At 37.4% G+C, this 24,530-nt stretch overlaps 1 protein-coding gene across 1 annotated transcript; it reads right to left on the bottom strand.

The window, feature by feature from the left end:
* Positions 1-22,636: 22,636 nt before the first annotated feature.
* LOC131432115 (suppressor of fused homolog) lies at positions 22,637-24,530 on the bottom strand. Its single transcript, XM_058598205.1, has 2 exons — positions 24,255-24,530; positions 22,637-24,195 (listed from the first exon to the last, which is right to left on the bottom strand). Exons 1-2 carry the CDS (start codon positions 24,395-24,397, stop codon positions 22,980-22,982), a joined length of 1,359 nt encoding a protein of 452 aa, XP_058454188.1. The 5' UTR covers positions 24,398-24,530; the 3' UTR covers positions 22,637-22,979.

Genomic DNA, 24,530 nt, shown 5'->3' on the forward strand with positions numbered 1-24,530 from the left:
ATTTCGAGTAGTGGCAAGAAGCAAGATCTAGCCAGAAGACAACAGGATCCTTGTGGCTTCGAATCATGGGTGGAGGTTGTTTTTGTAAACATTCCTTGATGTATATTTCGCTGTTCATTGAAGCAGTGGTGATGAAGGGTTTCGAAATCTTACCGCAGCTACAAAGTGCTTGCCAGACCATAGCTTTCTTACCAAATTTTTCGACTTCAATAGATGTCTCAGACTGGTTCAACACTTGCCCTTCTCGCACCGTATAATATTGTGGCCCCGGCAAGGATTAGTAATCGAGTTTCATGTAGGTTTCGTCGTCCATGATTATGCAGTTCAAATTTCCAGCAAGAATCGTATTGTACAGCTTTCGAACCCTCGGCCTGATCGATGCTTCTTGTTTCGGACTACGTTTTGGTTGTTTCTGCTTCTTATAGGTTCGAAGATTCAAACGTTCTTTAGCACGAAGAACATTTGACTTCGAAGTGCCCTCGTTTTTTGCCACATCCCGAGCTGAAACCTCCTTCTTTTGCTCGAACGCCTTCAGTATACGTTTATCCAACTGAGGGTTAGCAGGACCTTTTTTTCGACCCGTTTTCGGTTTATCCTCAAAGGTGTTATCCTCACCGAACTTCCTGATTGCATTTCGCACGGCTTTTTCACTTACTCCTTCTATTTTTGCTATTATTCTTAGTGACAGTCCGTGTGCACCATTTGTATACAATTTTTCGAAGTTGTTCTGCTGAAAGTCCGCGCATTTCGAAACAAACTAATGAAAACGAATAAACAACTGCACAAGTGGTTAGAGAAGAGTGTAAACAAACAAACAACAGGACGCAGCCATAAAAATTGACAGTTTCTGAACCATTGCGAAATGGCAGCGGTTTTTGGTTGCGTCCATACTTTCTGGGACAGTCTTTAGTAACATTTTCATTTAATATTTATTCTTTTAATATAAATTTCAAACTCATACAACAAACCCAAACAACTCCCTAGGAATTCCTGCCGAATGTGCCAACGTCACGCTTCACCCAGAACAGATTTTATTACGCTAGTTGTGATAAATCTCCTCAGCTTTCCCTCGTCTGCACGCTAATCGTTTGCCGGGAATCGCAATATTCCGCCACCTCATCACCGCTAAATCTCGGAGCTAGCTACATCATCAGATCGTGGGATGTCCTACATTCATCCGAACCAGCCGGCAGCTGAGCCGGCAACGAAAAGTAAGCGTCAAGTGCTGCCTTCAAGTGACTCACAGCCGAAGATTAAAGACGAATCACTGGTGTACGGACGGAACCCGTGAATTGAATCTTCGTACACAGGCGAAAAGGACGGAGAAATTCCAAATAAAATTAAGAAAATGGTTGTATATTTATTTATTATTAACAGACATAAATCACTTGGGCAGTCAGTTTGTTGGATAAAGGTTGGAGCTTTGGGTGCTATTTTTGTATTAGGACCAAGAAAAGACCAACAATGCAATAGAAGATTTAATTGCATTGTAGTCAGAAGCTGCTCGAAATGCCATTAAATCAATTGGAATCCATTTGAAACACATTACTTGTTCGCCGTTCGAGCAAAAGTTTATATTTTCAATTTGTTGGGTCATTTCATAAACCACATGCAAACGTTTTAATAAGCCAGATAACAAAAATCAAATAAAAGCTAATAATACAACCGAAAACAATTTCAAAACAAATAATCCTCCCCTTCATCTAATAAATCTGAAATAAACCAGTTCGTTACCGTGAGGCCGAAATAGACATGGGATGTACACTTGTTCGGATAAAGATGGCAACAATATGTTTCTGATTTTCTCCCTCCGTTTTATTTATACGCTTGGAATGCTATTTAGGTACAGGGGGAGGAAGCATGGCGAAAGCCCAAACTGTCACCAGTATTATAGCAGGGCCGAGTTGTCTAACGTTCCTGTGCCTAGGGGTGAAAATGGGTGCACGTGGAATCCCGGTTGGTATCATTATTAAAATATTTTGTCATCTCTTGAACTAAGCACTATAATTATTGTGCTTCGACTAATTTGCAACTATAAATCATTGCTAGTAACAGGCGAGAGAGAGAGAGAGAGAGAGAAAGAGTGACAGATTTTACCGCAGTTGGGTTTGTTGAAATGCTGTCGAGACCGGTTCAGCTGTGCTCTAGTTTTTTTGTTTGTGTTTATTCATTCTTTGATGAGTATGAGGCTCACCTTTTTGATTTATTTATTTCTTCGAGCTAATATGAACTACATGAAACAATTCACCATGTTAACAAATGTACATTATATCTTCGAGTAAACTATGATTTAATTTGATTTCTGAAAATAGTGAAGTAGAAAAATATTTCAAACATTATTCGTTCGACAGGGGTTATTTTGAGTATAACTTATTCAGAAGGATTTTTGTAAACTTAATTTTCCAGATTCTTCATTGATAATTAAGTTTATAAAGTTTTTTCGTACGCGGTATATCGTAATAAAGGTAATATCGTGGAACCTTCTTAGGCTGTGAACCATTTCGCGGTTAATTTTAACTTTTGGTTGAAATCTGACACTTGAGCGGTTATTTTGTGTCGAGTAGTTAAATTCAACTAAAACTGCTGCCCATTTCAAAGTTCGACGGACGGAAAGCTATTTGGGTTTATTTTCCACTGGAATAATTTCAACTAAAGAATTAAAATTAGAATTTTTATTGCAAGATTTTTTTCAGTGTCGGAAAATAACCATCGATCTGTCAAAAATAACCATGCTCTCGAGCAGGGTTATTTTTGACAACATCAAAATAACCGCTCGAGTGTCATATTTCAACCAAAAGTTGAAATTCACCGCGAAATGATTCACAGCCTGAAAAACCTTTGTTAATTCATGCAACGTGCCCCACATGATGCAAGAGGTAATGCGTTTTGGTTTAACTGACAAAGTGCAAAAGGAAGAAATAGATTCTGCATCGAATATATGAATGCTAATTAGACTGAAATTATCTAAAATCTACCTGATATCTGTATGATATACCTGTATTCATAGAGCAACATAGTTTTTCATACAGAGTTTTAATCATGTCATCGAAACAAGAAATTGTCCGTGAAAAATTGTTCTCGATTTGCAAACAAAATCCAGTGGCGTTTCACTGATGGATCGTCAACATGCTTGGAATTGCAAATACAACTGTGCTTCATGTGTCAAGAACCAAAGAGCATCTAACTACCAGAAGAAAAGAAGGGTGTGTTCGTAAAAGTGCAACAGTTCAAGAACCGTCCAAACTTGCCAATTCAAGATGTCGCTAGAAGGTCCAAGTAATCATTCAAATTTGAGTGGGAAACCATGAAGCAAATGGCCCAAAACCAAATAAAAAATGTAAAACATCACTACACGGAGAAAAAACTATGGTACTATCAACCATATTGAAGGTTACTTCAACCGAATTTTTACATTGAAATTTGCCCAAACATGTTTTTGATTTACTTTGACTGACTATGAACTTCGAAATAAACTGAAATGCAAGCTTGTTTTTAGCTCCGATTTTAAGGTATTTTCAACAAATATTCGTTTGGAACAGCTATGATGGTGGTTGTTCAAGTTTAACAGTTGGATACTCTTAGGTAAATTCAATCATACTTCACAACTTATTTCAAACAAAGTTTGGATTACACATACTGAGATTTTTGTCTAAAATGACCAACAAAATAGTGAGTTCGATCATCACTTCTTGTTGATTCAAAGAAAAAATTTGTTCGAAGGAAATGAGAAGTTTTGAGGTAGAACGCTCTATTTTTGGTTAAGGGAAATGAAATGAATTTAATTTTTACGTTTATATTTTACACATAAATACATAGATCCAAGTTTTGTAATTACATAGTCGTAAATAAGTGGTCCCTTCTAAATTATGTAGATCTATGACATTACTATTATTATTTCATTCATTTGGCTTCTCCAATATATGTTTCCGCTTAGTCATTGCAAAAACTGAACTTAGTTATGGCGGCTTTACGTCAAACAACTAAAATTAATAAATCGTTATTACTATTATTGTATTCAATGTTACTTATTACTACTGATCTAGCTGTAGTGCTTATTTCACACGATCGCAAGTGTTTTTATTTTATATTTCTCGCAGAGCAGCAGAAGCGCATTATCGTCATTGAAAAATATTTCCGTTATTTTGAAAATATCAATGGTATCGCTGCATATTGTACTACTTTCAAAAAACAATTCCCTGATTGATAAACACATTTGCACAGTTCAACTAACACTTTTTACAGTATAAAATCACTTCATAAACAATGGAAACTGAGATGACACGAAAACTAAACACAACCGAGAAGAAGCGAGCTAACGATAAAAGCAACCGAAGCAAACTGAAAAACTATTTTGTTTTGACTTAATCGTCAGGTTGGTATTCACCTAACCGAAAATTTAGGTTATTTATACTCAACACATATGTTGATTCAAAGTGATATATTATATTGAACTGATGTGATATGTGCATCATCCAACAAGCTGAATTTTGTTTGGAACAACTTCGAATATGATTTAAAATAACCAATTTTTTTGGTGTAATCAAACATTTTTAATCTTACAACAATAATATTAAATGAGTTGAAATTTATTGTAATAATTATTTGGATCAATATGAATCTTTGGTTTGAAACAGACAATTTTTAATTTGACTCAATAAACATTCGACATTGAATGTCAACAATACAATTAGTTGTTTCAAACTAGGCCAATTCCTCTCTGTGTACGAAAACACGCATCCGGAAACTTCACACAAAGTTGCTCACCATCGAGTTTCATCATGATGGGTGACGAAACTTACATCAAGGCAAGCGGCCAGCAATGTTTCGTTGCCAAGTTAACCCATTATGTCCTAGCGTATCATACGCCAAACTTCCTGTATTTTAATACATGTTTACTTTAGAAGTTTAATACCTAAGAGCTTTACTAGAGCACTACTTGATAGTTTACACTTCTAATTTCCTTGTATATTGAAATTGTTTGCAAGTGTTAACGTTTAATTTGTATTATAACCTTGTAAAGTTCACACAAATGACCAAAGAAAAGTAAGCAACATATTCGTGTGAATCTTATGTTCGAAACAAAAAGGTAATACTTCCATCTTTTGATAAACCATTGCCAAAGATTCAAATTAAATATTTCTGTAGCGAAATTCCAAAATATATGTTGAACAATAAAAAATTGTTAACATTTGAACGTATGATATATCATACCTAGGGATAATACAGCAGTATTTTTTCCAAAGCATATCGTTGAGCGATAAACTAGAGCATAAGATGTTTCTGATCAGTTGAAGTCTTTCGAAAATCTCTTGCCAAATCAAATCCATTTTGTTATATATTCAAAATGTGGAATATTCAAAAACAAGGATGCAAAAATAATAAGGATAGGGACTCTTTAATATTTGACGAACAAGTGTACATGGAGTAGAACGCTAACTTAGAAAATGTAGTATGAATACCTCTAAAACTTATTAAACATTGGAAAAACTATCAAATGAGCATACGATACTCTCAAGAAATCGTACCAATATCTCGAATATCATACAAATACAAACAGGTAATCAAATATGATATATCATACATAGAATAATTTCGTTTGGAAAAGATTTTTAATATTGATTTGGTATTTCCCAAGATCTTCAACACAAAATATGATGGTATTGATGATATCTGCTCATTTGGTTCAAATTTGGGACCCCCTGGGTTATAATGGGTTAAAGTTCGATGTTCCAAGGGATGCTCGAAATAAAAAATGATCGAAATTTGCAAAGAAGTTCCTGTCTGACAGGTGATTTGCGAATGTTTATTTGCTTCATCATTCCCGGAACCATCAACGGAATAATTTATTCGGAAAAGTGTTCTAACAGTTCGGCTGAAAAGTTCGTATCGTTTAATAGAAACACACATTTTTTTTGCCAAAATTCGTTTTTATTATTCAACATAATTGCCATCAGAGGCGATACATCGATTATAGCGATCTTCCAACTTTTCGATACCATTTTTGTAGTACGATTTGTCCTTTGCCTCAAAATAGGCCTCAGTTTCAGCGATTACCTCTTCATTGCTTCTAAATTTTTTACCAGCGAGCATTCTCTTGAGCTCTTACCGGCCGATTATTGAGTCTTTCCACGCTTTGGGTTCGGTTTATCGCGTGCAGTTCACTCAGCTGACTGTCGATTGGACTCCGGAGTGAAGTGATGGAGCCATGTTTCGTCCATTGTTATATATCGACGAAAAAATTTTTTTTCGATATAACAGCTTCAAACACTGCTCAGAATCATCAATTCGTTGTTGTTTTTGATCGATTGTGAGCTCACGCGGCACCCATTTTGCACAAAGCTTTCTCATATCCAAATATTCGTGAATAATATGTCCAACACGTTCCTTTGATATCTTTAGGGTGTCAGCTATCTCGATCAACTTCACTTTACGGTCATTGAAAATCATTTTGTAGATTTTTTTCACGTTTTCATCGGTAACAGCCTCTTTTGGACGTCCACTGCGTTCATCGTCTTCGGTGCTCATATGACCAGTACGAAATTTTGCAAACCACTTACGAATTGTTGCTTCGCCCGGTGCAGAGTCTGGATAACACTCATCAAGCCATTTTTTGGTATCGGCGGCACTTTTTTTCATCAAAAAGTAGTGTTTCATCAACACACGAAATTCCTTTTTTTCCATTTTTTTCACAATAACAAAAGTAGCTTCACTCAAAATGCAATATTTCACAAACTAATAATCAGACAGCTGTCAAATTTATACACGTATCTTTTGAGGGTTGGTACTAACTGAAAATGGTATGGATTTAATTCTAGTGGCACCCTCTCATAGAAACGATACGAACTTTTCAGCCGATCTGTTATGAGTGCTAATTTGACTGAACTTATCTAAAATATACCTGATATCTGTATGATATGCCTGTGTTCATAGAGCAACATAGTTATTTATACAGAGTTTCAGTCATGTCATCGAAACAAGAAATTGTCCGTGAAAAATTGTTCTCGATTTGCAATCAAAATCCAGTGGCGTCTCACTAGTGGATCGTCAACATGCTTGGAATTGCAAATACAAATTATTATTATTAATATCATTTATTTTACCCCGGCTTTAACCTTTTGGTCGTTCACCGGGGGGTCCAAATACAAATGTGCTTCATGTGTCAAGAACCAAAGAGCATCTAACTAGTTTCAAGTACTATTCAGACGACCAGTCTGAACTGTGATCAACGTTAGCGGGCCTCCACCATCCGTTGAGATCAGTTTACCAACTTCGTAAGTTTAAAATATCATTTTATTCATCAAAATTAGAAGGTGTCAGACCTGATGAATATAGTGGGTGCGGTAGAAGTTCCCAATCAAGCGTAGGTTGTTTCTTATACCTTTTACTTATATAAAAAATAAGTATTTCGCCCTAGTTTATTCGCTTTTCCATCTGTGGCAATGCCCTCCCAATATTTTGGCAACTGGAATAAATATTTAAAGAATTGTGTTATGATATAAAACTTTTTTCTGTTATCCCCGTAATTCGTCTCCGTAATCGTTCATAAGGAGTGTATTGAAAATAAGCTATCCATAAATTTCTTATTCAAATTATGATAAAAAACGATATATTATTCAAACTAAAAACTGATCCTTTATTGCACGAGGTTAAGTTTGAGCACAATGAAAACCGGATGAAATTTAAGATATTCCTTCACGAATTTGCGAACTTTTGATCGAACGCTCTTCATTAAGATCGGGACAAGTGTTGCATCGCATTTTTTGGACGCTTGAGCTCAAATTTTATGGAACTCCTGCATGCTCCCAGCTGCCTTACCAGTCTTCTTGAAGACCCTCTTCACGATTGCCCAGTAATGTTCGATGGCTCGAAGCTGAGGTCAATTTGGTGGATTGACATTTTTCTCAACGAAATTTATACCCTTTTCCGTAAGCCAATTGAGAGTGGTTTCCGGTCAAAACAGTGGAGGCGTACTATGCTTCTTATATAAAGGCAGCAATCTCTTCTGGAGACACTCAAATCGATAGATTTCTGCATTTATAGCTCCGGTAGTGTAAAAAATTGTTGACTTCAAACCACAGGAACATATTGTTTGTCATATCAGTACCTTTTCGACCGGATTTCTCCACTTGAATCGACCTGTCCGCATCGCTCACATCCTCCCCAACGACGACAGTAAAATATTGTGGGTCTGAAAGGGTTTTTGAGTCCTCCTTTACATAAGTCTCATCGTCCATCAGAACGCATGCATCCGGACACTGCAAAAGACACGAATAGAATTTCCGAGCCCTTGTTGTTGCTCGCTTCTTCTGTTCTACACTTTGATTCGAGATTTTCTGCTTCTTGTAGATCTTCAGGTGATTTCGCCACTTGATACGCTGGATCATTCCGACACTCGTTCCTGCTTTTTATCCAAATCACGTATTGACATTGATTTGTTCTTCATGATTGGAGATACCACAAACTTATTAATGATGGTTTTAACACTGGCATGATGAATTCCATAACGCTTCGCCAATTTTCTCACTTAGCCATGTGCCCAGAACCTTAATTTTCACTTTCTTTTCAATACGCGACATTTTGAAAACGCAGAATTTCAACCGCACAAACATGTATACAAAAGAAAGCTGATAGCCAAGCGCACAGCATACTGTGATCTGAGCATAAGAAACCATCACAAATTCATACGTACAACACAAATGTATGTGGATAGTTTATTTTCGATACACTCCTTATTTCTTAACTAGGTTACTAAATTTTTTAATCTAACTTACTACAATGTGAAATGTGATATACTTTACCACTTCCAAATATTGGTTATTACTGGAATGGTAAGGAGAATGTTTGTGATCGTGTCACAACATTCGGAAGAGAAACTAAGCTTGCATATTTTGTTGCTTTTTATTTGCTCTAACCTCTCCGTTCCCTTTATGTTTTATATATTTCAAAATTTAATGATCTGTGGTAACAATTTTTTGAGCGATATATGTGCACCAAGTGGTAATGACGCTTCCGAGGAAAATGTGCTACTTTGTAAATGTTGAATTTCAACAGTAAAGCTCAACGGAGTGTACTGAGTATAGATAGATTGTTTGTGAAACAATATGTGTCAACTTCAATCGGAGAAATATATCGGCGAAAAACAAACTATAAATATTGCTTAGCAACATTTCAAACGAATCACAAATTACAGCTCAGCATAAAGTTTTGATAGTAAACCGAAGCCATCGAGGTGTCGTATTTTGATGGACCATGGGAAATCACCGACCATTCCATCTTGAGTTTATCTTTGGTTTAAGCAATCATCATTCTGAAATTCCGGAACCGAAAACCGAAGCCAAATATTTAATGGCAATCTATGGAACTATATATTATGAGAAAGGAACAAACGATCACTTAGAACATTTCGCTTCAATTTTTCAAAGAATATCCGACTATTGACTTGACCCCAGAATACACTCTTATGTCTTTTTTTATGCGGTTTTTTATGCGAATTTTCAGAGTTATGCGGTCATCATTTTTGCGATTTTTTTCACAGAATTATCGTTCAACAAAATAAATTCAAGTGTTTTGCATGATAAAAAGCATCATTCGAACAATCATGATTTGCGGTGTCCACTGTATCTCAGCGCAGACTAATCAGTAGTGAATAAATCAAAGCAGCGTAGTTAGAGCAGACCTAGACCCCAACGTTTCTGATTGATTTTATTCTAATTTTTTAAATTTTTGGTGGTGGTTCAAAGTGAAAACTACGATTTTTCATGAAAATATTCGCCATATTTTAGCTGTAAAACCTCCCCAAAGTAACAAATAACGAAAAGAAAAACGTTGGGGTCTGGTTTTTTATATGTAGAAAGTGTGTGCAAAATTTGAAAAAAAAATTGGTGCAGTAGTTTTTGAATGACGATGGACACGGACTTTCAAAAACCTGCTTTCGAGAAAAACGCGTCCAAAGTTTTTTGTCTATAAAATCAATAGCAACAATTTATCACTCAAGGCGTAGGGTCTAACATATTAAAGAAATCATATTTGATGAAACATTTTAAGGATGTTTCATAAAGATTTTAAATCCATCGAGGCAGGAATTTTGGGCCTGTGTGCTCTTTCTTCTTCGCAGTATGAGATAAATGCCCATAACTTACTGAGTTTTGTTCCAACAGGCTTGAAAATTTTACAGAATATTCTTGAAATGTTTTACTATAAGAAAATACAAAGAAAATAATAAATGATTTTTCAAAAGTGTTAGACCCTACCCGCCCCTTAACTTGCGAACTATTTGGTATGCGAATTCGGAAGTTCTGATAAACTGGCATTTGCTATAGAATCTGCGCATTATGCGGTACAAAAGGCGAACCGAGAATAAGGTACAAAAGCAATCTTCAGTAATATGGGTTTTGTTTTCTGAGAGCCCCTTCTTAAACGAAATCCTGGGTATATATAATAACCATGAATCTCGATAAATTCAAGTATCTTAATATTCTGGTTGAAGCAACGATTATCGCGGGCATTATTTACTGTACGCACAAGTAGGGTAACGATTTCTGAAACAAAACAACATCTGAAATAGCTGAACGAATTATGTTTTGATCAATTGAGTCATATGATGATTTACGTCGCCTGTGAATTTCATAATTTTCTTTAATAGCTAACGAAATAATCATATTTATGGGTAAAAAACGAAAGTGCTAATTCCCACATCACATGATGAAAGTTTAAAGCAGTACACATGATAATATAACACACCAACTAACACAATGTTCCTTTCAGTGGTGCATTTGAAAATGCAAACAAATTATTGAACTTTGGTTTGGTTCTGATCGGTAACGAAGCAGCAACAGTGCCATTATTACCGAAAAGCAATGGAAGGCACTATCCTAACTTTTGAGAGAAAATCCTCGAGCACTTGAGTTTAAGGTTACCCAAACATTTCCTAGATTGTGCTTGCTGTAATTGCTATACACTTGTTCATAAAATATTTCCGTAATTGCCATGTAACCACCATTTGCAATATAGCAAATATGTATAAGTTTTCATATTTTCTGCTTCTGTTAAAGGCCAACGTAAGCTCATCCGATAGGTGATATGAACGCTCTGTTTGCCGGACAGGGGGAACGTATTGGCATAGATAGGGTGGCGAAGATACCCTACGGAATGCTTTTGATGTACTTTTTGCACGGGTCCGTGGAATATCTGCTGATAATTCACGACTTATATAGCTGGTTCGTTCCCGCTAGAGCACTGATGGTGTTCTGTGAGTACCCGGCACATTTGTTTTCCTTTTTTTATTGGATTTTATTCTACATCATCATGGGTAGGAAAATTTGTTTGCTGATGTACAATGTACATTCAACACAGCGCCAGTAAACATTTAGATGACGGTAGGAAAAAGGGAGCAATGGGAGTGGATTGGTTTGGCAATTGTGAACTTTTTACTCATACGGTTCACAGACCAGCGGAACGTGGTGCCGAGGGAGGACGGAATCTACTGTGGATGCGATGAAAAAGTTTTCTGAGTTGTGGAAAAATCTGTGTAATCATATTTCCATTTCCGTGAAGCCGAATTTTTCCACTTTCATCCTGCCTGCGAATTAATGTTTATTACTCTTCATTTGTTTTAATAATTTTCTGGTATGCCCACCGCGGAATGCTTTGAACTGTATTTATAAGCTGTGTCCAGTAGCGCAGAGCGAAAAAAAATTATAATCCATCCTCGGTACGATTGTAATATACGAATAATTTGAAGCGCAGTATTTTTCTATTCGTCAATTTTGACTATAGCCTTCAAGGAACATGGGTTACATGTGTACATACGGTATTCAATGTGAAATTTAAAATGCTTGAATTATAAAATGAGGAATAGGCTTGATTTATAAAACTTACTCTACTTAGAGCAAGTTCAGCAACTAGATGTTTTATGTGAGAGATCTATAATAAAACTGAAACTGGAACAAACGTATCCTCAGCAAGCCGTTCTAATTTTATTTATTCGAACAGTTCTACTGTACAATTTAAAACTGGTAGGGGAGACCGGGGCTAGTTGGCCGAACGGCCGGTTTGCAGAGCAGCTTTTCTGAAAAGGCTACTGTGCGCAGTGACGACATCCATAATGGTTTTGGTGGAGAATTAGTTCATCCATGTACCGACGTTATTTTAGGTGTTTCTGTGTTGTCGTTTGTGCAGGAGCACGTTTTCTTCTATTTTCGGCACTGGTGAGTACATTTCTGTTTTTGTAGAGTAATACGTATAACGTGGATCAATTTATATTTGATTTGCAAAAACGTGGTACCATTGGAAAGGGTATTAAAAACTTTACAAAATGGGATATTTTGTTATTTTTGTTAATCGTGATTGTCCTCGAAAACATTCATTGGGGCAGGTTGGCCGAGTTGTAATTTTGGCACTTGGATATTCGTGAAATGTTATCCTTTTTTTTGGACGGAATTGGATTGTATGTTTATATTGATGATCATAAGGAAAAATAAACATGAGAAATAGGTAATGGAAATAAATTAAAATCATTGACAAATAGAAATAAGAGATTCGAATCATTAAAAGTTGGAAATTGTCGATTGAAAATATGATTCCAATATTGTATGCATCAAATGCTATCGACACTTTTAGCATTTAGAGTTCCTGACAGGATTTCTCTCAGATTGACCCAACCCCGAACAAAACTCGTCCATCAGTATAGAATCTGCTGCAAATGTAAACCATCCTGAAAATAACATACCACTCCCTAAGGCTGATTCGGAGGAGCGTCAAGGTCATGAATCCCGAATTAATCCTAAATTTTAACAATTCTCTAATAAAAGCAGCATTGAAGCAGTAAAAAATGAAACCAAGCGTAAGCGCGAACGCTGGTAAAGGTAGAAAGGAAACTGAAAAAGTTCACTAATGCGGTCGAAACTAATTCCAGAATAGTTAAAAAGACTCAAACACAAAAAAGGGGAGTTTTTGCACGTACTCACATAATAAAAATGATGCATACAGACTGTTTTAACTAATGAAAACGTTTATTGATACTCGGTCAACTAGCTCTGGTCTCCCCTATACACAGCCGTTCTATTTTTTGTTTTGTTTTTTTTTTTTGAAACACTCTAGTAAAACTCTACTGGGCTGCTAGTTTTTCTTGTTATGACTTGCAGATTTAAATTCTAAAACTGAAATAACTTATGCATCTAGAACTGGAACACTCCTGAGCATGCTCTTAAGGTTCTACTTACAATCTAGGGAAAATAGTCATTCAAAAACCTAGAAGGAGTTTTCTCCTTTATTGCTTGATTAATCGTCCTGTTGAAAAAACTCGTTTGTATCCAGCTAGTGGTGTAATCAAAGATAAACTCACGATAGCGTGGCCTGCGATTTCTCATCTATCATTTGAATAGGACCCCTCGATGAGCTCGGTTCACTGTCAGTTTCAGTCTTTTGAAGCACAATATATATTTTTTTTTTGCATAAATTTAATTTTTATTAAAACAGTTTGACGGTTTACAATGTGCTATTTTACATATAGAGGGATTCAACAATTGGTTTTTCATCTCAGTTTTTGTAGTAATGTTTTTAACAAATTTTGGATTTTTTTTTTTTTGCAGTTTGCTAATTTACATTTTAACTTTGTAGTTGATGTTTTTAATTTGATAACCTACGAATTTAATATAAGACCTAAGAAAACAATTCACGAATGATGTGATGTTCAGATACACTTGCTGCTTGCTGGTAGCGATTGTAGATTTCAACCATTTGTTCGTTGATCGTTTTGATGTTGGCCAGTTCGTGGATATCCGAGATTCGCGTGGACAGCGGGACCTGGAGTATCATCCGAAGATATTTATTCTGGATCACTTGAACTTTTCTCCTGTGAGTTGGAGCACAGTTCATCCAGATGGGCGAAGCATACAGCAGCATCGGACGGACGATTTGCATGTAAACTGCAAGACGGTTAATGATGGACAGTTTCGACTTCCTATTTATCAACGGGTAGAGCTTTTTAAGCAAGAGCAAGCTTTTTTGCCCAACGGCTTCTACGTGGTGTCGGTAAAGGGATTTGGCATCCATGTTCAGCCCCAAGTACAGTACTGAGTCTGACCATGCGATGTTCACTCCTTGGACCTGGATGTTTTTCGGTGGATTTAGCAACCGCTGCGTGTTCCGGTGAGGGAAGATGATGACCTGTGTCTTGGAAGCATTCACGCGAATCTTCCAGTCCGACAGGTAGCTGGTGTAGCAGTCAATTCCTCTCTGAAGATTGCTTATTAGATGATTGACCACTCGGCCGCTGTACGACAACGATGAATCATCGGCGAAAAATGAACGTTTCCCATTCCGAGGAAGAACGGGGGCATCGGCAGTGAATATGTATATTGTACAGAACAGGCCCAAGGATGCTTCCCTGGGGGACTCCGGCTGGAACGTCGAACTCGTCAGAAAGCGTTCCTTGGAGGAACACTCGGGAGCTACGCTGTTTCAGGTAACTGCTAACCATTTTAACCAGGTACATTGGAAAGTTGAAGGTAACCAATTTGTGGATGAGACCATTATGCCAAACACTGTCGAAAGCCTTCTCGATGTCCAGGAAGGCCATTATGGTTGATTTAGACACGGTTTTGTTACGGTTGATTTCATTTGTCACACGAAGCAGTTGGTGCACTGTCGAGTGACCTTTACGGAAGCCGAACTGTTCATCCGGGAGAATGCGGTGATCATCCACATGCATTAAAATGCGACTGTAGATGGAGCGTTCAAACAGTTTGCTGAGTGAAGACAGCAAGCTAATTGGTCGATAGCTTGACGGTGATGTCGGATCTTTTCCGGGCTTGAGGATAGGAACAACTTTTGCAAGTTTCCATTGCGACGGGAAATAGCTCAAGGCAAGGCAACTGTTGAAAATTTTACAGAGCAACTCCAAAGATTTGAGACCCAGTTTTTTCAGGACAACGTTAAAAAGCCCATCAAAACCGGGCGCCTTCATATTTCGAGTAAACTTGATGTTTTTCTTTATTTCATCAACGGTAATACGGGCTTCGGGGGAAACTTCGACGGTAGCACGATCAGTGTGCAAGATTGACTCCTGGACTAAGCCTTCTTTCGGACTGACGATATTAATACCGAGACAGTGCGACGATTTAAAGTGCAGAGCAATTGAATCAGCCTTTTCCAAGGGAGTAATGAGCAAAGCATCATTATCCTTCAACGGAGGAATCGGTTTCGGCTTCTCTTTCAGTACCTTGGCCAGCCGCCAGAAGAGACGAGAGTAGTCCGGAAGATGTTTAATATCTTTGGAAAATTTTCTATTCCGAATTTTTTCCAGTCTGATTTTTACAATCCGAGATAGTGCTTTGAAAAGAACTTTTCGGCTGTTATTCAGAGTTCGCTGATATTGACGCCTCAGCGAATTTTTTAGAGAAATCAATTGCTTGGTTTTCTGATCAAGTTGAATAAACTTACGTGTGATCGGCACCACCGGAACATGTAGATCCTCAGATTCCTGCACTAACTTGGTAAATCTTTCTAATACACTGTCGACGTCTTCGCAGGTCTCGATGGAAGTGGTATCATCAATGCGGCTTTCGATGTGATTTACCAACCGGTCCCAGTTAGCACGATGAAAGTTTTTGCGGGAACTACGGGAACGAACGTATTCAGCACCGATCTCCAACATCACCGGAAGGTGGTCAGACGATAGTGCAGTTTTTGTTTCCGGAATAGATAAACCGACAACCATGTTTGTCAGAAATAGGTCGAGCGTAGATCCAACACCCGCATGTGAATAAAACGTGGGTTCATCCGGGTTTGCGATGATATAATGTCCACACTGAGCATCTTCATGGAGAATTTTGCCATTTCTGTTCGTCGTTGTGCAGCCCCAGGAACCGGAGCGAGCATTTAAATCACCAGCAATAATAAATTTGGTATTTCTGCGTGTCAGCTTCTGGAGATCATTCTGGAACTGATTGCTCCCGTTAGCACGGGCACTGAACTGCTTAGGACAGTAAACTGTTATAAACACTATTTCACCGATTGATGTTGTAACTATGATGCCAAGCGCTTCGATGGTCGTTGTGTTGAAACTAGGCAGTAGCTTAAAGGGAATCCCTTTACGAATTGCTATCGCCACACCACCCCCTCCGGACGATGTGCGATCTAAGCGGACGAATGTGAAGTCAGGAAGACTGAAGGTATCATTTGGATTCAGATGCGTCTCAGTGATTGCAGCTATGTCGATTTTTTCGGCTTCTAGGAACTCGCTGAATTCCAGTTTTTTTGGTGCCACACTCCTGGCATTCCAATTAAGGACTCGGATTGAAGAACTGTCCATGGTTATAATAAAACTTCATCATTACAGCCACCTGGTCTTGGGCTGTACGGCAAGCACGGGTTTGCTTATCCAATTCAAGAAAAAGGAAAGCAAGTTGATCCATGGAGTACATGCCACCGGATTGGGTAGCACCTGTCACTTGAGCGTATGACCGAAATCCTGGAGGGGTAGGATTAATCGGATTTGGATTTGATAGCTGCGGAGCTGATGGCCGACCGGGAAGTACAGGGTTCAAGGGAGGGAAATCATTGATGTCGAATTCCACCTCCTTTTTGCGTTTCGGTTGATTCTTGTTGGATGTTCGTTTACGAAAATCGATGAACTCCTTACGCTTGGGGCACGTACGGCTGGTGGACAAGTGATCACCTCCACAATTGTGACACTTAACTATGTCTATTTCTTCTTCCATCTGGCATTCATCTGGTTTGTGGTCATCACCGCATTTCAGGCATCGAGGGCGTATATGGCAGTTTCTGGTTCCATGTCCAAAATTCAGACAATTGGAACATTGCGTGACATCACGATGTACGGGCTTGTACCGCTCCCATTGAACGGCAATATTGTGAAGTGTGCGGAGTGACTTCAGTTCGGCTAAAGTGATTGAACCACGTTTCAAATGGATCAGATACAGCTGGTCGCGATATTTAGCTTCCTTGTTGTGACGCATGATTTTGTAAATTGATTCTGGGACCAATTTTACATTTTCCAGTGCTTGCTTCAACACCTCCACTTCCATTTCAGGCAACCCACGCAACACCACTTTGAACGGCTTGTTCGCAGCGATGTCATGAGTGAAGTATTCCATTTTTCTTAATTCCAGATATTTTTCCACTGCATTTAAATGACGAATGGAAGGAACGGTGATTTTGTATCCATCAGAGCACAGTCTGATTGATGCTTGAAGGCCTTTGTTAACAAGGTCGGTAATATCCGTGATAAGATGTTCCGATTTTCCTTTCACATAGAACGGGGGAAGTTTCTCTTTCCTTTCTAATCCCTCTTCCGGAAGAATGGAGTACTGGTTGCTTGCCAAAAGCTTCTTGGAACTCGTTGTATCAGTTTCCCCATCGGCTGGGCGTTTTTTAGTTTGCCCTTTCGAAGAGCTCTTTTTACCCATGTCGGGTTGCTTCCTTTCGCGAGACAACGCGACGAGAACGACAACGATTTACTAACGATTTCAAATAAACTAACGGTGGTACACCCGGGAATAAGACACGTCCGAACTTAACAGAAGTACGATCGAGAATTGAAGCACAACAACAAGCGTCTGATCACTACATGCGTCGTAGCTATGACAATGCTTGTTTTTGTTAGAAAAATATTAAGTTACAGTATCAACAATATCATCATTTTATTTAAATTTAATACTATTGTTACTTGAAAAATAAAAAACTTCAGTCTTTGAAATTATATTTTTCTTCATGTGACATTTGCAACTTTCAGGTTTCATTGCTTATTACGATACACCATATCTCCATGGTTATGTTTTTAACCAGCAAAAATCCAAGAAAAGACGTTCGATCTATATTCAACCGTTACCATGGGCAGTATGAATAAAATGTAATAAAGTCTGTTGTTTGTAGTATCTTCTCAAAAACAAAGTTCACAGAGTATAACACGGTTTGGTATGAATAAAAAACAAGTTCGAACATGTAGTTAATGCTACTTCCGAATTTAAGCATTTACTGCATACCGTATCGACACAGAGCCGGAAAAGCTGGCATAAGCATGCACAAAGCAAGAAACGTACTAACATCTGTAAAAATGCCACTTTTTAAATTTCTGTACTTCACTTTATCAGCAAACACACGAGTAGCAACCTCTAGAACTACCTACCGAAAACTTGTAGTAAATACTACAGTTTGTAGCATGTTTTGACAGGAACGTGATCCACACGTAGCATTTACTACCGAAATTCAAGCTACGTTTTATTCATACGGCCCTATGTGTAGCAAAGAGAAGGAAATAGTGCATGATCGCATGCAGCGTAAAAAAGCCTAATCGATGCGAAGTGCAGTTTATTAGTGTTGTCCCCCTCGATTATTTCCACTTTATTATTTACCGCGAAAAATGGTTAACTTGTTATATTGGTTGATCTGGGCAGCCGGCTACCGGGATCTATGTTATCTCTGTTACTAACATTGTAATAATATCGGATCTTCATGATAGTTGATTGTTATCATTCAATTTATAATCGTGAAAGACAAGCAATAACATGGAAGAAGAACAAATACCAAATAAAACTTTTCTCAGAAGCTGACGATCGTATTTCATTTGTATTCCCAATAACGCAAGCAAAATCAAAGGTAGCTAGGATTCGATCGAACCATATTCGATCGAAAAATCAATACGTCGTTATTCAGAATAAGGGTGAATAAGTTAAATGAAGAGATAATTTAGTAAAATAGAGTGATAACTGAAGGAAAAAGAAACTCCTGCATTGAAGCAGGAACCCTGTGGATCTATTCTTGGAAAAGTTTGTTCCGCCGGATACCACATGGCATTTAGGCTGGCATTTAACTTGAAGTTTTGTTTATATAATTCGTTTTGACCTTTTCGAAAAAACAATTTGGAAATTGATGTAACCAATATCAGTTAAATTCACCTAAGAGATTGTAAACTCATATAGTTAAACTATATTGAAAATCTTTAAGAAATCCCTGACGGACGAGTCTAAGACGAAACGTTTGTTTGAAGCTAGTTTCAAACCTAGTTTCAACGTTGTTGAACTGAAAATCGAGTCCGTTTCGAACCTGCTTTTTATATCAGGTTTGTTCAAACCCCCGTTGCTAAGTGCGAACCCAACACAGTTTCGTGAAAAGTGTTTGTTTGATGAAACTATCCTGAGTCAGTTTCAGTTTTCTCAAGCGAAAACGACATTAGAAACTTTGTATGGAAGCGAAGGACTTTTCCAATGAATCTAAGTTTGTAGAAATCGGTTAAGTCATATCCGAACAAATCCAGTGAAATTATTTGCTACACACACACACGTTTGCTGATCTCGACGAACTGATTCGAATGGTATATGGGTGCAAATGAAGTGCAAATTTGTATAGAACTTGTTACAGATCTTGTACGTTGGTGGATATGTAAACCTATTTTGGGATTACTAGTCCCCGGTTTGCGGTTCCGAAACCGCCGATAATAGGGTAACAGAGGTATTTTGGCCACTTCATATATTTTGGCCCACCTAACAAACTTTATCGATTTTATCGGATTTTATCGATGTTAAGTAACCGATGTTGCATAAATTTGAAGCTTATCACATTAAATTACCCATTGCGGAAGGGTTTTTCAAAGATATTACAACATTTGGTGGATATTTATTCAAAGTGGGCCAAAATAAAATCAATCCTAAAGTGGGCCAAAATACCTCTGTTACCCTAGTGAAGAAAAGTTCCAAAAACGAAGCTCACTTCGATTTCTCACCAACGCACAGTGGTTCAAAAGCGCAATTCCACGCTCTTAATTGATAACTCATAGGATCGTGGTTTTTGAGATACAGTATCTTCAGAAAAGTTGCTCAGAATGATAGACGCCATCTTTTGGCAAATTTTGTTCATGTGATTAATCCCCCTAAAAGTGAGATAAAAATTTTATTTTAGCTTAGGGCCAACATAGGAGATAAGTTACTTCGACAAAGTTGTGCAAAAAGTTATTTCAAACAAGTTTGCTGAAGGTACTATTCCCGTAACTTGAGTATAATTCAAGATATAATGTATTTTCTGAAAAGGGTTTCCAAAGTCCAGTTTTTGTAAGAAGTCATATATATTTTCAATTTATATGAGTTTTTCATGTTATACAAAGTTTTTCATCTTTAAAAACCACACAACTTTTTCGAACATACTATGCTGCTATCATTTCAGTTTAATGAAATAGAGCAATTTTTCATGTTTTTTTACATAAAATTCTAACTTGTCTATTATCAAAAGGCGCAGGAAGGTGCAGATGAGACTACTTACATATTAAACTGCTTCAAAAGAGCTTTCATACCGTGGTTGAATTACTCGTCTGCGATCGTCTGCAGGCGAGATATGTTCTTTTCAAATATCCTTGTCCCTGACATTTGCAATGATAACGTTCATTGTATTTCAGATCAGATTTCAGTATATATTCATTACTATGGTACTTGCCACAAAATATTTTATTTTTGTGCACATTGAAGTCTATAAATTGAATTGTTTAGTAACTGTTTTGTCACGACTTTTAAAAAAGTCATCATCAAATCGAACTAAGTTATGTCATCTTCTGGTAGAGAAAAGTATGATCAAAACTCATTTTTTAGATATTTGTATTTATTTTATGATAGCTGACAATGTTCTTAACCAGCTAAAAGACTCTTAGCATCGTTCGACAGATTCTTTTTGGACTGTTTTGGCCATTTAAGAATATTTGTAACCAAAGGATCCAATGAAACTAATTACTAATTCGTGGGATCCCGATTCATAAGTGATCTGGATTGCTCGCGTGTATAATACCCCCGACATATGTATAAAAGAAACTTCTTAATCATTATGAACAGTACAATATAGCAAGCGATTATCGATCTCCACTTTAATTGATGAATAGAGGATATTTATCCGTAGAGCTTTTCTATAGAAAAAAAACTTATAAAAAAATGACATAACGTTATTCGACATGATAATTGCCTTTTTTCAAAGTCGTGGCTTCTTATATACCTTTTAAAAAACGTCGGACAGTTAGTTTCAAAAAACCGTCTGTAATTATTACTAAACTTTGTTATGTGTAGACTTCGATGTCCATAAAAACCTTTTATTGTGAGAGTTTCCATGGTAACGAATATATACTGAACTCTGATCTGATATACAATAAACTTTATCATTGCAAATGTCAAGGACAAGGATATTTGAAAAGAACATATCTCGCCTGCAGACGATCGCAGACGAGTAATTCAACCACGGTATGAAAGCTCTTTTGAAGCAGTTTAATATGTAAATAGTCTCATCTGCACCTTCCTGCGCCTTTTGATAATAGACAAGTCAGAATTTTATGTAAAAAAACATGAAAAACTGCTCTATTTCATTAAACTGAAATGATAGCAGCATAGTATGTTCGAGAAAGTTGTGTAGTTTTTAAAGATGAAAAACTTTGTATAACATGAAAAACTCATATAAATTGAAAATATATATGTCTTCTTACAAAAACTGGTTTTTGGAAACCCTTTTCAGAAAATACATTATATCTTGAATTACACTCAAGTTACGGGAATAGTACCTTCAGCAAACTTGTTTGAAATACCTTTCTGCACAACTTTGTCGAAGTAACTTATCTCCTATGTTGGCCCTGAGCTAAAATAAAATTTTTATCTCACTTTTAGGGGGATTAATCACATAAACAAAATTTGCCAAAAGATGGCGTCTATCATTCTGAGCAACTTTTCTGAAGATACTGTACCTCAAAAACCACGATCCTATGAGTTATCAATTAAGAGCGTGAAATTGCGCTTTTGAACCACTGTGCAACGGTTAATCTGATTCTCTCAAATCATGCTTCTGATTAAAGCTCTCATTTCACAGTGGAAAAAAACAGGAAACCCGCAAAGAATTCGGGAACCATGGAAATAGGCAACAAATAAGAGTGTTTCTTATGTAAAAAATCCAAGAAATTCAATGGAATGGTTTTTAGTGGTCGCACGAATCGCCATCCTGCTTGTTTTACCCAAATGCCCAGCAGTTTTAGCGTTTTCTGTAGTATTTGTTCTGTAACTTGAAAAGAAATCGAGTGCGGTCTAATGAAATAGCTTGATTTTATGTAAAAATGTTTGGAGAATCGAATGGAAGAGTGTACACTGGCCGCACGAAGCGTTTTGATGGCTATTTTACCCCAATTTCCTCCATTTCATAATATCTTATTGTAAATCGTCCTTAAATCTCGGTAAAACTTATTGGAAGTTTACTAAATTCAGCTTATCTTATGTAAAAAAGTCTGTAGAATCGAATGGAAAAACCTACACTGGCCGCACGAAACGTTTTGATGACTATTTTACCGAGATTTAAGGGCGATTTACAATAAGATATCATGAAACGAAGCAATGAGGTAAAATAATCACCAGAACGTTTTTACATAATTTCTCATAAAATTCTCTGGCGAACTTGCAATAAAAGATACTCGTATCGTTCGTTGCAAATTGGTTATCGTAAAGGAATCTGTCGCTTGGATTACAAGCTATCCTATCTTCTCAATAAACAGAAACCAATCATTTCGATGATTCCTACAGCAATAACAATAACCCCCGTATATTGGATTTTTTTTAATAGAAAAGACATTTGAAGAAATAGTGTAAAAATATATATTCTTATCCAATTACAAGGCACATATACACCATACATTTAAATATTCTAATTGTAAAAGCTAAATGCTCGTTAGTTCTGAGATTTCATGATTATGGAAACCGAAATGCTTGCGGACAAGAAAATCTTGTTCGAAAATAAAATGTATGTCTGCTATTTTTCTATCTAATGAATCAATAGATACTAGGTTAGATGTCATTAGTCGATCAACATAAAATAATCATATGACGAATTTTGTTTTAGTGTACCGAACAAATAAAAATGTAAATTCTTGCTTTCTCATACTTTCAGTTCAGAAGCTTGCCTGACATTCTGCATACATTTCCATTTGTTACGTATTCTAGGAGGAGTATTTTTCAAGCCAAAATGGGTCCTTGCTGGTTGAGCAATTCCGGCGGAGGGTTGTCGATGATGAATTTTAAGTTATGCTCGGGCCACTCGTACGTCAGAGGAATTTTTAAGTTGTCGGAACTTTTGGTCAGATCGCTGAACGTGTCCAACATTTTGCCGATCAACGAGTTGGGTATCAGAATTTGAACCCAATATCCCAACACTCCATAGGGAGTTTCCTTGTTCACCATAGCTCCAGTGACCGATTCGGCCACGAATGTTACAGCCATATTTTGTGCCTTAAATGTAAAGTGACGCCCATGACGTATCCGATCTTTAATGGCAAGAACAAGGAATTTCGCGGCATACGGTGCCAGCGTTAATTCTATTCCATTCAGCGGGGAAACTCGGGACGGAACTTGCGAATAATGAAACGGATTAACCATGTCTGACGATCCGGAATGTTCCAGCCCGTCATTGAATTCCTTTTTGATTTCAATGTTGCACGAGGAAATGCTTCTAGTGATCTCTTCTTCCGGATCGATAATCTCTTTTTTAACTGTGGCCATCTTAGGCAGCTCTTTGAACGTGAAATCAGCATTCACACCAGCCAAATCGGATCCTTCCCTTTCCAAATCAATTTCCAACTGTCGGAGTGTATCGGGAAACAACTCAAACACGCTTTTCGATCGAGCCATATTAGTGATGAGCCAAGTACCTCCTGTGGTTACATCTTTTTGAAGTAGATTCAGAATACCTTTTCCATTCCAGCGGGAAGCTTGTTCCAGTTCTTCACTGGTCACCCCGACGATTTGCAAAAAGTCAACCCAACCGAAAGGTGTTTCTGTTCGTGACATCTGCGGATCTTCAGAAATCAACATATGCTGAATGCTGGACGTCTTACCATCCAGTGATCTACGCCAGGGGATGTTATCCCCAGAGCACAACCTATTACCCGATTGAAATACATATTTTGCCAATGCTTGTAGAAGATTCGCTGGCCAGGTTGGGGGCCTTTCTTCGGCACTATCCGATGATTTCACAAGTCTAAAGGTAAGCTCGAAACCCATTCCGGATCGAGGCTCAATCCCACCAACGGTATCCGGCAGATGTACCCTTCCATCACCATGAAGATCAGAAAGACCAAAACTTATATAGTGCCAATGTGGTGGAATGTTCTGATCCGAATCGCCTGGATTATGATACATACTAATATAGTCCAAAGGATCCTGACCGCCAAGCCTAAAAACATGGACAAATTAACGTCTTTCAAACACAATGTGATTGAACAGAATTCGAACCAGTATTTCAGTACAGTTGTAACCTGGAGAGGGTTTGTTTGATCGGGATAAATTTTCAGACATTGCTCGATCAATTTCTGTAGACCCCGTGGAACCATTCGTCGTTTCAGTGGATCTTCTTTTTCATTCACTGCTGATGCCATAATGGATATGTGTTGAGCAGAGGACACTTATTCAATAATTCAAATTAATAATTTAAAAGTTTGAAAATGGCTGGGAACAAAAAAATGGAGAAATAAATAGCGATGAATGAATGTAAACAACTGCATGTATATA

Source organism: Malaya genurostris, chromosome 2 (assembly GCF_030247185.1).
Source record: "Malaya genurostris strain Urasoe2022 chromosome 2, Malgen_1.1, whole genome shotgun sequence".
In the NCBI taxonomy this organism is placed as follows: domain Eukaryota; kingdom Metazoa; phylum Arthropoda; class Insecta; order Diptera; family Culicidae; genus Malaya; species Malaya genurostris.